The sequence below is a fragment of the Lemur catta genome, chromosome 21 (assembly GCF_020740605.2).
Source record: "Lemur catta isolate mLemCat1 chromosome 21, mLemCat1.pri, whole genome shotgun sequence".
In the NCBI taxonomy this organism is placed as follows: domain Eukaryota; kingdom Metazoa; phylum Chordata; class Mammalia; order Primates; family Lemuridae; genus Lemur; species Lemur catta.
This window is the reverse complement of record NC_059148.1, coordinates 25,813,940-25,829,015: the sequence shown is the minus strand read 5'-3', so window position 1 is coordinate 25,829,015 and position 15,076 is coordinate 25,813,940. Positions and strand designations below refer to the sequence as shown.

Sequence of the window (15,076 nt, the reverse complement as noted above, 5' to 3'; positions counted from 1 at the left end):
CTTTATCCCTAAATACTTCAGTGTGTTTTCTAAAAACAAGGCTATTTTGTTACATAGCCACAGTATAATGGTTAAGATCAGGAAATTAACATTGATACAATACCATTATCTAATCTATTGACTTTATTCTAAATTTGCCACTGGTTCCAATTAATCCACTTTATAGTAAAAGAAAATCCCGGATCATGCGTTATAATCACTTGTCAAGTCTCTTTAGCTTCCTTTAATTTGGAATAGTTCCTTAGTCATTCTGTGTTTCATGTGACACTGACATTTTTGAAGAGAACAGGCTGTTTATTTCATAGAATTTTCCCTCCTTTTGGGGTTGTCTGATATTTCTTCACAATTAGATTCAGATTATGCACTTTTGGCAGGAATACCACAGAAGTGATGTGTCCTTCTCGGTACATCATATCATGAGGTACATGATGTTAACATGTCCTGTTACTGCAAAATCAGACATAAATTTAAAATAATCTATTATCAAAACCATGGTTTGTTAAACACTGCTTGGAAGGGTTTCAACACTCACTCCAGATTTTTTATTACAGGTCTTTTAAAAACAGACTCAAAGACAAGGCAGCTATAAGCTTTACAGATGCTTAGGAGAAAATGTAGCCATTTAAAAAATTGCAATGCGATAGTTATGAAATTTCTCTAAATTCATTTTGCAGAATGAGAGCTGTAATTTAAACGTGAAGTTATCGAGAGCTGAGATAAACCACACATCACGTGCAATTTAATCTGGCAGGGAAACAGGCCACTCGGAGTTGCTAACTAGGCTTAATTCATTACATGTTGGTGAACGCTGTACTTTTGGTCTTAGGAGTCTTTCAACTCCTGCAGTCATATATTTACCCAGACCTCATGGAAAATGTATGGGGATGGAAACAGAAATACTGTATCCTTGTTTAAATCACATTACATTTTTTAAACAGCTCGAATGATTGCTCAGAAAGATCACACCTTCTTCTGAAGCATTTATGAAACAATTATTTACATTACATTAAAAACTTTAATTGCCTTGAAGCACGTGCTCTGAGACACAAGTATTGGAAAATCATCAAAAATATCCATCACAATTCTCTTTCCTTTACAACTCTTCTAAACTTTATCTTTTTTATAACCCACTGTATTGATCTATTGTCCCAGACCAAGAGTGATGTCAGAAGTCCAAGCTGGGTCATAAAAAGAATATAATTTCCATTTGCTGTCTATAAAAGCAAATCTTTTGATCCAAGGGAAAGGAGAAAATGCCCCCTTTTTTGGGTGAGGATGAGGGTGGAGTGGTATATTGCAGGGGCACATGCCAGAGAGGAAGGGTGACCCCAGGATCAGGGAAAGAGGGTAAGTAGTTGGTGATGGAGGGGGCTGGGAGTATGAGTTTCTCCTAGGGGTGAGATGTCGGGAGGGAACTGGGGACCTCAGGCTTGCACAGAGGCGAGAAAAGAAGGAAAAATGTAAAACAAGAAATTTGGTCACCTCTGTTGTCCAGAGTCGGAGGAATTGCAAAAGACCGGAACCTCCCTCGAGCTAGGCTAAAGACGCTCCCCAAAGACAATCATAATAACGGAACGTCATGTTGCAAAGGATGGACCCTGGAATAACAGTGACGATAACAATAGCAGAAGCCTCCGAGTTGTTAAAGATCCAGAGCCCCCACAGCAGGGCAAGGGCCCCTCAATAGTCATAGCAATAAAATCAGCCCACTGGTGGGGAAAAGGGCCTCCAGAGGTTTGGTTAAGAACCACCTCTAATAATAATTAAAACAGTAAAAGGTCTTCACATTGCAAAGTTGTGAGGGATCCCCTACAATTGGGTTAAAGACCCCCCAAATAATAGTAACCGCTATTACAAAAGTCCTGAAGCCCCGCCCCACTCCCAGCCCGGCGAAGAACTCTGAGCCATGGCTAAGACGACCCACCAATAATAATAATATAGTGGCATGGAAACCGTGCACCGCAGTGGTAACATTTCCCATGACTCAGTGGCGCCCCCGGGCGGATGCCACCCTCCCGCCCGCCGGCCAGTCTACGCAGCCCCAAGTGCGGGCTGCAACCCTTGGATCCCAAGCCTATTTGGCGGAGGAGCGGCGGCAGCCCGAGGCACGTGTTGTGTGTGCTCCGATTGCAAAAGAAAAAATGCATTGCAAACTATTAACTTTTTTTTTCAAGTGTGCAATGCTGGGAGCAGGAGGTAGACAGGTGCAGAGGGGGGCAGGCGCCCTGTGCGCCTGCCTCCCGCAGCCCCCCCTCCCAAACTTCCCTTTGCATTGATCAGCACGTTACGTCAGTATTGATAAGTTTGCAAAAAGCCAAAGTCAAGTGCAATCGCGCGGCACACCGACCCCGGACTTGGGGGGGAGATGCAGCGAGCGCTCCGCGGGCCCGGGAGCCGGCTGCAGGCAGGGCAGCGGTGGCGCCGGCGCCTCTCGAAGAGGCTGCCTCCTCCCCACCCCACCCCTCCCCTCCCATCCCCGGCCGCCTCCCCCGGGCGGGTGCTGAGCTCCCCGCCCGGCGCGCTCCGCCCGCGCCCTCCGGGGGTCGGGGGGGCGCACGGCTCCCGGGCCCGGCGGCGGCGGCGGCGCGGCGGCGCCGAGGGACAGCGGGTGGCAGGAGGCCGGGGCGCGCCCGAGAGGCCCCGGGCCGCGGCGCGCAGGGCCCCGGCGGCCGCCGGCGGCCCCGGGGCTGGGGGGAGTCCAGCCCGGATATTGAGTGCAGCCATTGAGAAAAGCCAAACTCTTGTGTGTGCGCGTCTCGAATAGCCCCCAAGATGGCCGCCAATGTGGGATCGATGTTTCAATATTGGAAGCGATTTGATCTACGGCGACTCCAGGTTAGTGCGGGCAGCGCCGGCCGTGCGGCCGTGGGGAGCCCCCGGGCGCGCCCTGGGCGCATTGGGGAGGTCCCCGGACGGGCGGGCGGGCGCCCCGGGGCGGCGGGCGGCGGCTGCCGGGGCTCGCCGGGGCTCGGCTGCCCGCTGCCCATCGATAGGTATTAGGAATTGATCTCGCCGCTGCTCTTTGTTCGGTTCAATCATCGATTAGCCGCCGCGACCATGGAGAAGCGCTAGTGAGCCCTCGGCCGGGGGAGCAAGCCGGCGGGCGAGCGGCCGGGCGAGGCGCGGGGAAGGCAGGGGCAGCGGCCCGGGGCAGGGGGCTGCAGGCGGGACCCCCGGCGGCCCCCCTTGCGCCGCACTTTGTGCGCCTCCCAACTTCGCGGCGCCCGGGGAGGCCGCGGAGCGCTCCGCTAGCCTGTCCGCACCCGGCTAGGGCTCGGGCGAGGGAGGGAGGGAGCTGGCGGGCAGGGGGAGGAGGTAGAGGAGGAGGAGGAGGAGAGAGGAGGAGGCAGCCGGGGTTGGCGAGAAGGCGGCTCCGCGCCCGGCCGCCCGCCGGCACCTCCGCCGCCCGCCTGGCTGCGCAGCCCGGACGCGCCGCCACCCGGGGGCCGTCACCGCCGCCCGAGCCACCGCCGCCGGACTGGCAACCCGCGCCGGCAGACCTCTCCTCCTCGGGCTGGGGTCTCGGGGTTCGTCTTTGCTTCTTGCCTTCCCCCCCCTACCATCCCCTTCTCAAGTCTGGATGCAGACGGGCGGTGGAGATGGGCCCAGGCGCGCGCAAGTTTGCGCTCCTGTCTCCCAGGCGGTGGAGAGCCGGGAGCCGCACAGAGCAGGTGACTCCCGGCCCTCGGGCCCATGGGAACTTTTAAATGAGAGATTTCCTCGCTCTGTTCTGCCCCTGCTTTTCCTCCCCGCCGCTCCCCTCTTTTCTCTCTCCATCTCTGCTTTTTTTCCTCTTTATCTCCCCTCGTCTCTCCTCTCTCCCTCTCCTTCCCTAGGGTGACTCTTTCCCAAACCCCAGCAGTTTCTTCTCAACTCTCCCTTTCTGGGAGTCTGTGTGTCTCCTCCAGATTTGGGGGTGTTCTTTGCCGACCCCCGAGGAGCCGGGGCTGGGAGGTGGAACCTCAGGGAACGCGCCCTGGAGGCACAGCTGCGGCCTCTGTTCTTTCCGGGGGTACCCAGGACGCTGCTGGGAAGCCCCCCAAGCTCTGGAGTCTTGCAAAGTCGGCCGGTGGAGCGGGAATAAGAGGCGGGGAAATGGTGCTGATAACCCGGCGATTAGAGCATCCTGCCTTGGCCGTGACATTCGCGGAAGATGCGAGAGCATCATTCTGGAGATAAAAAGGGACCCACTTTTTTTTAAATCCGCCTCCAAATCTCGTTAAGTTTCTTCTGATAAGTGGTTCCAGCAGCCCCCCTTTCCCTCATCCTGGTCACTTCCCAGTCCCGGTCCTTCCTAACGCCCCACTCCTTGCTCGCCCCCTCCCCCAAAGCCATTGAGCGGGGTAGAAAATCGGGGCACTCAGGCATGCAGTTAATAACTGCCGAGTGCCTTGCAATTCCAGGTCCTCACTCGAGTTGGGGCTACAGTTTGGTGGCCAGCTGAGACGGGCAGGGCTGCGAGCTGTGCTTGCCGGTTTAAATGATGCTAAAGTGGCCTTTCTGGAGGAGTGGGGATTGGAGAGAGAGAGAGAGAGAGAGAGAGAGAGAGAGAGAGAGAGTGAGTTGGGCAGCCACATTGGGCTTGGCACGAAGGCCAATGGTAATCGTATTCCCTGCTAATGTTTGTAAATGAGACCCGGGCATGGCTGGGGGACAGCGTCTTTATTTATGATTGATGTTCTGTAACATAAGGAATGACAAGAACGTGGCAGACAAGAGGAGAGGAACCAGAAGGGCTGGCGAAAGCCCTTTGCAGGGTCCTATTGTTATTCTGGGCTGGAGAAAATTTCCGCGGCGAGATTTACAGCGCTGGTATTTGCTCCCAGTCGGCCGGAATGTCAGTTAACACAATTTTCATTAGATAACTCGTTTTCAATCCGGGGAGCTTGGGCTGCAGTGGGGGAGAGGCTGGAGCTGGGTGCTGAAGAGTGGGTGCGGCTCCCAGGGGGCGATTTCTGAGCTGGGGAGGGGTTTGAACCTCACTCTCTTCAGTCTTGTGCTCAGGGGTCTTTTGTGGAGCTGTTGAGGTCACCCAAATCTTCATTCCAGCTGGACTCCCATTGATCTGGGAACCCTTTGTTAGGGTTTTAGAAGATGCTGAGATGGAAAAGCAAATTTGAACTGGAAAGGATGAAGGTAGGGGGGTGGCGGAGAGGTTTGTTCAGGTGATGGGGAAACGGGGCTAAGGCCTGTCCTCCCACAGGGTGTATATGGGGAGGGGGCTTGTTCATTAAGACAATGGCTGTTGTGTCTGGCACAAAAATGAGAAGGCTCTCAGGGAAGGGGGTTGAGCTCATTTACATCGATATTAAGTGGAGGGGGTGTCCCTGGGGGAGTTTGAAAGGCTGCACACTTCTAGAGAGCAAAGAAATAAATGTGGCAGCCATGGCCGCGTGCAAACATTTAGGCCCTCACATCTGCACGTTCCCCACCCCTATCCTGAAATTTTCAGTTGTTCCCCTGCCCAACAGGCCCCAGACTCCCCCCACCCCCATATTCTCACTGATGGCATTTTTGTTGGAAACGGATTGTGAGCCTAAGCACTTTCTCCTGGGATCCTCTCTCGTACGTAATGCTAATGACTCCTGTGCCACACTTTTATTTTCATTTTTCCTCCTCCCCGCTTTCCTCTTGTAGGGGAGCTAACCAGAAAGGAAAACTTCTGCCGGCTTGTTCTGAAATACAGGCAGAAGAGGCAAGTCCCCATCCCAGGCCCCACGCAGGCCCAAGACATTGGGCCCGCTCATCTCAGGGCCAAGCTGCCTGTGAGGAGGTGTGTGGCTTTAATTCCTGGTTGTTCAGGTTGAATGGTTTCTCTCAGCCTGGTTGCTGAGCATTAAAGTGGCCGAGGCAGCAAAGGCAGCCAGCCCCGTGTCCCCAGGCCACACCATGTTGCTGACGCCACACTGATCCTGGCAAGAAAGGTGACCTTGTGCCAGCCTGGCATACAGCCCTCCGGAAATACATATTTTTCATAAATGAAAGTAGTCCAGTTACTATTCCTCCCAGCGCCGTCTCTGAACGCAGCAGGACTGTCTTCCTAGGCTGGAAGTCAGTCAACAACCTTAATGACTTGTGGGCTAATGGTGAAGATGCTCTGAAATGCAGTACCCTATCCTATGCTTGCACCCCGGAAACTGCTTCCCCCGTCTTGTCTTCTCTTTTGCCTCTGCTGCTAGCAGCTCAGGAAACGAGAAGAAATAAAATTCCATCCAGAGATAATGCTGGGCATATTTCATTTGGTTATAAGATTGCTTTATGGTGAACATTACTAATGCAGTATTTTTTTATGGCTTTTCTGTGTATAATCGTCGTAACTGGATTCATACCTTTGTGATTTTCTTTTTCTGCTTAACTTTGCCACTTTTTTTTTATGATGTTCTGGGTTCAGTCTCCCATGCTATCTATTTTTCCCCCTCGAAGAGGGTTACTGAAGCTAAAAAGAGTGGAGGGCATCCAGTCCAAATGAAGGTGCTCAGTCTAAATGCACACCTGTGTTTCTGGGGAGGAAAGAGCCTGGCTGGTCAGACCACATAGTGTGAGTTTTGGAGGAAGAGACAGATTCAGCTTGGGGTGTAAGCAATTAGGAGGAAGATGAACAGAATGAGCAAGAGAGGCTGGACTTTTCTAAGGAGTTTGGAGAAACTTCTGGGAAGGTTTGATCTCTTGGCGCGGGGGAGCGAGATGGTGCTTGATTGAATGTTTTTCCCTGTTCAAAGTTTAGAAAAGAGCATGGATGTGATTAAAATATTATAACCTTATGATATTCTGAAGTGCATAAATTTTACATATCAGCCACAGAGAGTTTAGACATCCATTAGAGCCTCTGACAGCTTGACTTATCTAAATGTGCTATCATTTAACAATGTGTCAAAATTCCTCTTTCTATAGATGACAGCAGTAAATAAGCTATCAGCCCTGTTGGCGGAATCTTAACTTTGGAAACTTCACTGTAATGGAATTGCTGCCGGGGTGGGGAGCGTGAGCAGACAGGGCTTGGCGTGGCCCAGGCCCACGAGATGGGTTGGCATTAGGCGAGGAGGTGGGGACAGGGAGCAGAGGGGCACAGTGGGTGCGGGGAGATTTGTAGCAGCAGCTCTGCGAATAAGACAAACGATTATCCAGACCCCTGGGCTGTCTCATAAGTCTGGCCAGTGGGTGACCCCATTCCACCTGCTTTTCCAAGTCCTTAGAACCTACACCCTGCAGGCCTTTTCTGCAGAAGGAGCTAGAAACAGGTGTTGAGAATTTATTTAAGGAACCCAGCAGTCTTTTCTGGGTATCCCAAAATTGTGGTTTCTCAACTTGACAGAAATTACTTCCCAAAGATGGGCCCTGTCTTTGCATGCTAGAAGAAAAATGAGCAACATCTCATCTTGCACTGCTTTTGCTGTTGGGGGTCTTGAAATTTCTTTTATTAATACCAGAATTCACTGTAGAAAATTGAGAAAGCACAGACCAGCCAAAAGAAGCAAATGAGTGTCTCGGTGGGTTATTTCAGATGAGCACAGTGCTATTTTGACCAGAGGGAACAGCTTTTCTGATGGTGGTGGTGTTTTTCTTTTTTTCTTCCTTTTTCTTTCTTTCTTTCCTTTTTTCTTTTTTCATATATATATTTTTTAACTCTCCTGTTAAAAAGAGGATTCTATCTTCGAACTTGACATTCTGTCGTGGTAACCTTTCTTCTGGCAGATGGGATTTCAAACGTGAGCACCTTGGCTGGTGCTAAATTTGCTCCTGGGTGATGGTAGACGGGGCTGCCCAGAAACCGTGGTTTTCTGTGCTGCTTCTAAAGGGCTGAGTTTCCGGCAGCTTCTGGTTATCTAACTCAGAGGCCAGCCTTGGCAGATGTTGAGGGCGGGAAGGGGACCAAGGTGGTGACCTTCCTTTGTTCCTGGCCTTGAGATTCAGGCTCTGATCTTCTGTTTGACTTTTTCCTCTGGGGGGTGCTCTTTAGTTATTATGGTGGCTTATATTAATGGTATCAGGGATGGTAGAGGTGGTTGGCATTGGGGAAGGACCCCAAGATCTGTAGCCTGTGTGGCCTCCAGCACCCCTGTGTGAACCATCCAGTGCACCATTTCCTAGTTCATCGAATGGGCTGGCTGTGCCCGCTTTGTCTACCATACTAGGCTGTTGCAAAAATGATGGATACCGACATGCTCTGTGGGCCAGTTAAATGTGTTGGCCTCCGTTTTTGCTTTTTGTCCCTCAAACACATCACACATATTCCCACCTCAGGGCCTTTGCACTTGTGGTTTCCTCTGCTGCCTGCGCCTCTTTTCCTCCAGATCTTCTTATGGCTGGCTCCTTCATTACATTCAGTCTCAGCCCGAATGTCATGACCACTCAGCCCAAAGAAGGCTAAAGAAGCTTCCGTGACTCTCTTTCCCTCTGTAATACACAAATGTGCTCCCGCATTTCTGAGGATGCTGCAGTGTTTCTCGGAGGGTTTTGACCTCAGAACCCTCTCCGTGTGGTATCTCTCGACATACTCTAGGCCCACCCTCAGACGTGGCAAATTTTTTCTGTAAAGAGGCAGATGCTAATATACTTTAGGTTTTGTGGGCCATATAGTCTCTGCTGCAGCCCTTCTACTCTGCCATTGTAGCATGAAAGGAGCCATAGACAATAAGAATGAATGGGCGTGGCTGTGTTCCAATAAAACTTTATTTACACAGACAGGGGGCTGGATTTGGCCTGAGAGCTGTAGCTCGCCAACCGTACATGATGACTATCATACAGGCTGTGTGGCATGGCTAAAGTTTTACCTTTTCAGTTAAGAGTATTAAGGTAGATCAAACTCAGTTCCAGAAACTTGTTCTTTATCCTTTCCCCCAAGAGGGAAGCGCAAAGAGCCAGGATGGTGAGGGGCCCCTGCCTGGGTTCAAGTCCTGGCTCCATCACTTACCTACTGTGTGACCTTAGATGTGTCACTTAACCTCTCTGAGCCTTACTTTCCTCATCTTTAACTGAGACTAATAATAGTCTCTGCCTTCTAGATTGTTCAGGAAGATCAGACCACTTTGAATACGAATGTGTGTGGCACAGTGTGGGGCACAGTTACTTCTCTGTAAGTGCCTTCTTATTGTTGGTATTTTTAGAGTGTGAGAGAGGGAAGAGAAAACCAAATAAACAGCAGCTGCTGGAACTTGCTGGCCTTGCAGGCTGTTTCAGACATTTCTGGGCAAGTTTTCTCTTCTCTCTTACTCCATTGGGGGTTTACTGTATTAGTATATTACTAATATTATATGCAATGCCTTATATTTTTGGAGCTCTGACCACAGAAGTTGCAGACTGGGAGCTATGTCTGGCCCACAGAGTAGTGCAATAATTAAAAACACTTTTGTACAAGTTGTCAGCATCTAAAACACAGGAGATTTTACCTAAGAAATCCAGATTTCCAGGGCCCCTTACAAATCAGAAGCTCTGGTCACACTCGGCTGGTCCCATGGAGAAGGGGAGTGGAAATCTGGAAAGGTATTCCATGCAGAGGGAACCTCCAATGCAAAGGCCTCCGGTGAAGGGTCTGCAGTGGGTCAGGCCAGCTGTAGGGGTCCCAAGGAGGGTCCTATTTCTCTGTGGCCATCAAGGCCCCTGGCTACTCTCTCCAGGTGTCTAGTGTCAGAAGAGGCTGCATTTCCAGGAAAAAAAAAAAGGTTCCTGACAAGTCTCATGAAGATACGTGGTTAGGAGGTTACAGAGTCTGCTGTCTCTGCTTCTCCCCAGGAGCTCCATCACCCCCAAAGGTGGGCCTGTGGCTGCACTGTCAGGCCCCTCCTCATCTCGCCACCCCCCAGCTTCTGCCATCCTTCAGTGGAGCAAAATGAAACAGCAGTTCCAGGATATGCATTTGTCATTAAAAAGAAAGAAAGAAAGAAAACAATCAATCCTCTGGCCTCTTTGGCCTGAGCTGGTCGTCTGCCCGGAGACGCCCGGAGCCCAGCAGTGCTTAAGACTCCGCGAGCCGCCGTCGCTCAAACTGGACGGGGTAAATGGCTCCCCGGGAACCATTATGGTCGATTGACTTGTCCAGCTGACGGCGTGGTGTGGGGGTGCCGCGGGTGGGAGACCACAGGGGTCACCAAGGCCACTGGGCGGGGGCAGATTTCCCCAAGTGGGGTGGTCACTCAGAGGCCGCACTGCTGGGGATACCTTCTGGAATGCCTGTTGTCCATTGTGAGCACCCGTGGGTGCGGGTATGTAACGGGGTATGGTGTGGGCTGCAGAATCAAGCCCTGAACCTTCCCACCCCCAAAGACATTTAGTGTGGACTCTGGAGCCAGACGGCTTGGGTTTCAGTCCCAGCTCTGCCACTTATTAGCTGTGTGCCCTTGGATAAATCACTCAACCTTTCTGGGCCTCAGTTTTCTCATATGTAAAATGGGAATAGTAGTAGTAGCCATCTCCTTAAGAACTGTGAAGATTAAGTGAGTTAATGCATGTGAAGTGCTGAGATCTGTTCCCAGCACATAGAAGCACTATATAATGTTAAAATTAATAATAATTGCTATTTTTCTTTAGAGGTGTATATTCACCACTCATGGTAGAATTAATAATTACAATTAGTAATTATATAAGTAATAACAATAGGTAACATAAATATAATTAATAATTATATGTGGGAGGTATCACAATGAGCAAGGAAGCCGAGTGCCAGCTCTCCCTGAGCCCACAGACAACGGGAAGGTGGGAAGCATGTGTCATTGGGCAGACGGGCGTACAGTCAAACACTGGGAATAGATTGGGAGACAACATGTGGCAAAGGAACCGCCTGGCTTTGGGCCTTGGGGAGGCTTCCTGGAAGAAGTGACCCTTCAGCAGATATCCCAAAAGCAAGGTCAGGGAAAAGCATCCCAGAAGAGGGAACAGCATGTGCTGAGACCCTGAGGCTGGTGGAGGAATTGTGCATACAGGATCTGAAGGAAGCAGTGGGGCTGGAGCGCGGATTTAGAGCAGGCTGTCGGGCCTGCCCCGTCCTCACTCCTGTCACCTGCCAGCTGGGAGCAAGGATGGAGGAGAAAATACGACACCGCGTGTGTGGCTGGGAGGAAAGGCTATCTAAACAGACACTTTGTGAACTGGCAAACACTGTAAAAGCCTTGAGTATCACTTTTATTTTTTAGCGAGCTATTTGGTCCACTTCTCGATACCCACTCCCACTTCCATCTGTGACTGTGCATGTAGGGCAGCCAGGACTCAGATCCTGGCTCTGCCACTTCCTGGCTGTGTGTCCTTGGGCAAGTTATTTCCCCTTTCTGAGGCTTGGTCTTCCCATCTGGAAGATGGGTGTGGTGAAGATGGGTACACCCTGATGGTGGCCTCGAGTTTGTGTCTTGCAGAGTTCTGGCTTCAGGGAGTGTGGTTGTCCCCAGGTGCTGTGCTGACATCCACTCTGCAGCTGGCCCAGCTGGGGACTGAGCACAGCAGGGATTCTGGAGCAGACTCTTACCTGGGACACATGGGACTCTTCTGCAGCTCCATAGCAATCTAGAAGCTTCCACCAGCCAACTTACCTTCCTTCTTCCCTCCCTCCCTCCCTCTCTTATTCCCTCCTTCCCTCTCTCCTTCATGCTGGTTCCCTCTGGCAGGCACACGTCTCCTTGCCATATAATCCCGCCTTCGTGTCCAGTTTTCAGAGGACCATGCCGTCCTACAGGAGCGATGAAGTGGTATTGGGACATCTACATAAGGCTCCCAGTGCTTGGAAACACTCAGCCGACATCCCTGTCATGGCTTGCTGGGAGATGGGAGAGCTGTCACTCCCGGCATAGCCTCTTCCTGGTTGCCTGTCCCTACTTGGCCCATGGGTCCCCCTTCCTGTGTGACCTCCCTAATTCCCCCCCCCCCCCTCATCACCTGTCACTCTCCGCTTCTTAATTCATGCCACCCGTGGCCTCCTCTCTGTTCCTCAGCACCCAGCACATTCCAGCCTCAGGGCTTTCACCCCACCGTTCCCTCTCTCTGGGACACTTTCCCAGACATCTCCCTCCCACAGTTGGCTCAGTCCTCTGCTTAACTGTCGCCTCTTCAGAGAGGTCCTTCCTGACCTCTCTCCAAAACAGCTCTGCTCGTCTCCTTGCTCTGCTTTACCTGATGTGGTCCTGTGTGTCTATCAGTTCATTTGTTTACTGTCCTCTCCCTCTCTGGGGAGGACAGGGACATGATAAGAACTCGGTTCATATTTGAATGATGGAATGGTCGGATGTCACAGGAAGGGTGAGGTGGGGCGGTGGCCCCTCGACTCCGCCCTGGGGGGCCCCAGCTGCTTCACCCACCACCGGCCCTTGAAAGTCGCTCACCCCACAGCCTCAGGCCTGTGGCGAATGAGGATTTATCTTTAGCTCCGTCAGTCTCACTTTAGGGTGACCCCAATTCCAGCCTGGGAGGTGGCTCCCATCCTAATTAATAAATCCATTAATTAATTGCCGGCATGCTGTGGGCCATTAGTGATGGTTTGGTAGCCTCAGTCACAGAGAGCTCAAAGCAGGTCCCTGCAGCCTGGGGGATGGCTGCCATGGGGGACACAAGACAGCCAGTTACTGTCTTCATACCCGATGACATTCTTTTCCCAGGCCTGGTGCACAGGCCCACCTGACCAGTCCAGCAGACATTGCAGAGGGACCTGGGCCTCTGGTCAGCGATCCCGGGGTTGAGGGGCTTTCCTTGTCATCATCCCCAGGGACCGCTGTTTATAAATAGGTGGGAGACTAGGATTGACATCCCATCTTTCCGGCTGTGGCTGGGCCTCAGCTTTTCTGTCTAAAACAAAGGTTGCCGGTTTGTTGAGACAGGTCATTCTTCCCCCCACCCCGAGACACAGTCTCACTCTGTCGCCCTTGCCTAGACTTCAGTGGTGTCATCACAGCTCACTGCAACCTCAAACTCCTGGCCTCAAGTGATCCTTCTGCCTCGGCCTCCCAGAGTGCTAGGATGACAGATGTGAGCCACCTCTCCTGGCCCATTCACTCATTTAATGAACATTATTCAGCCTCTGCTATGTGTCAGATGCTGCTTGAAGCATCGAGAGTGCAGCAGTGAGCAAAACCGACCAAGTCCTGCCCTCACAAGGCTGCTATTTCATAGTCATTTGGAAGCAGAAGTACTTTTCTTCAAGAGTTGTAAGAAGTAAAAAGCAACAGCTTAGCATAAACATTTGGCCTAGGGCTGGGTACATTGTAAGCCTTTCCTAAATGGTGGCTAGTTTTCATTATTATTATCTTTATTAACAATTATTATTATCGTCATCACTAAAATGTGAGGGCATTTCCTGTTGAATTTCAGTTATCTTGGAGCAGCACTGAAATGGTGGGAGCGTGGCTTGGACCCTGGTCTTGCTGCTTCCTAACTGTGAGGCCTCTCCGGTCAGCTCAGAGGTGCCCAAGTCTGGGTGGAGCCTGGTGGTTCCTTTGCAGCACTGGCTGCTCAGGTATCAGATGAGAGAAGCCAGGCGCAGGGACCCCAACTGCACCCAACAAGCATAGGAGTCTCATTCTGGGCCTTCCTTAGCAAGGGCCAGTGTCCCAGCCTGGCCCGCCAGAGCCAGCAGCCAGCAGCTGTGAGGTGGACCGGTTCCTCACACAGAAGCATGGGACAGGGCGTCAGGCCTCGCCAAATGCCGCTTGGCAGGCATTAGCAAGGCCAGACCTGGCTTCTGCGGGCTTTGGGGGGTCAGAAGAAAGCTTCTGGAGAGGCCCGTGCAGGCCTGGGATTTCTTGAACAAGTAGCTCTTGCACTTTTTCTTAATGCATGCCGGTCACTGTTCATAGCCCTTTACAAAGTTATCTCGTTTAATTTTCACAACTCTATGAAGGGAAAACTATTTCTATCCCCATTTTATAGCTGGGCAGAGTGAGGCCAGAAGGTTGAGTCCAAGGCCACATTTCCAGCAAGCAGCAGAGCCAGGGGACTCAAACCCAAGGCCCAAAAGTCTCTTGGCCACCCATATCCCTGTTCTAGACCCACTAGTGGGCAGAGGTGCCTGTCCCAGGGCAGAGCCTGCTCCTTATCCCCTGCCCAGGGGTTCTCCCATCTGCAGCCACGATGCTTATATGTTCCCCTTCATTTTCTTTTTCAAAAACCTCTTAAGACACCTTGCCAGTGTCAACTCATGGAAATGAATCTGGGCCCAAAAGCCTGAGAGGCATGGGGTTGGGGTGAGGTTTGTTTTATGAATAATGAGAAAGATTCCCCTCTCCCTGGAAATGAGCCCCACCCTGCCATCCATCCCCGCCCTCCCGCTGGGTCCTGGAGCAGCGTTACGCGCCCTGTCGTCAGGCCTGCGTTCCGCAAGATGGAATTCTTGGCCTGGGCTGATAATAAGCAGGTATTGATTGCTGCCGTGGTCATTATCAAGATTTATTTAGTCAATATGGCCTCTCTGGTCAATAAATCGTGTCGTTGATAAAGAAGGAAGGAGATAGACTTGTAGCCTTTATTAAAAAAGTTTTTTAGATTTTTTTTTTTAACAGCCAAGTCCAGCTCCAGTTTCTATGACTGTATCAGCCACACTCTACATTTTGTGTTTGTCTTTATAAGCTCTTTCCTTTCATGGCAGAGCTTTCTGTCATAGCTCTGGTTTCAGGGGACAGAGACTTGGGGCCAGTGCCGGATCTTGAGAATGGTTCTTAGGTCTCATTCTTTGGTTTAATCCTCACAGCAACCCTTTGAGGTGGGTACTAGTGCTATGCCATTTTGCAGATGAAGAAACTGAGGCCTAGGAAGTCCATTCACTTGCCCAAGGTCACGCAGGACTCAAACTCCAACAGTCTGGCCAGAGTTTTTGCTCTGAATTGGACATTTACCCAGCGAGTAGCAAATATTTATTGAGCATGTGCTATGGGCCCAGCAGTGCCAGGTGCTGGGTGTGGAGGGGCAAGCTGAACAAATAAATGTGTAATTACAGAAATGGAAAGAGCAGAGAAAAGAAACAACCAGAGTGCTGAGATCCAGATGCAGGGAGACCTGTTACTCAGGGTGGTTATAGAGGGTCGCACTGAGTAGGTGACATGTAGACTGTGAGACCTGGACCATATAAAGGAGCAGGTTGGGCAGAGTCCGGGCAGAAGAGAGTTCA

General features: G+C 51.2%; 1 protein-coding gene across 1 annotated transcript in view; it reads left to right on the top strand.

The window, feature by feature from the left end:
- The first annotated feature begins 2,687 nt into the window (after positions 1–2,687).
- CUX2 (cut like homeobox 2) overlaps positions 2,688–15,076 on the top strand; it is a 228,602-nt gene continuing 216,213 nt past the window's right edge. Inside the window, exon 1 of the mRNA XM_045534830.1 lies at positions 2,688–2,835. Within this exon, the coding sequence (XP_045390786.1) occupies positions 2,773–2,835 (63 nt within the window). The 5' untranslated portion in view covers positions 2,688–2,772. The remainder of the gene's footprint in view (positions 2,836–15,076) is intronic.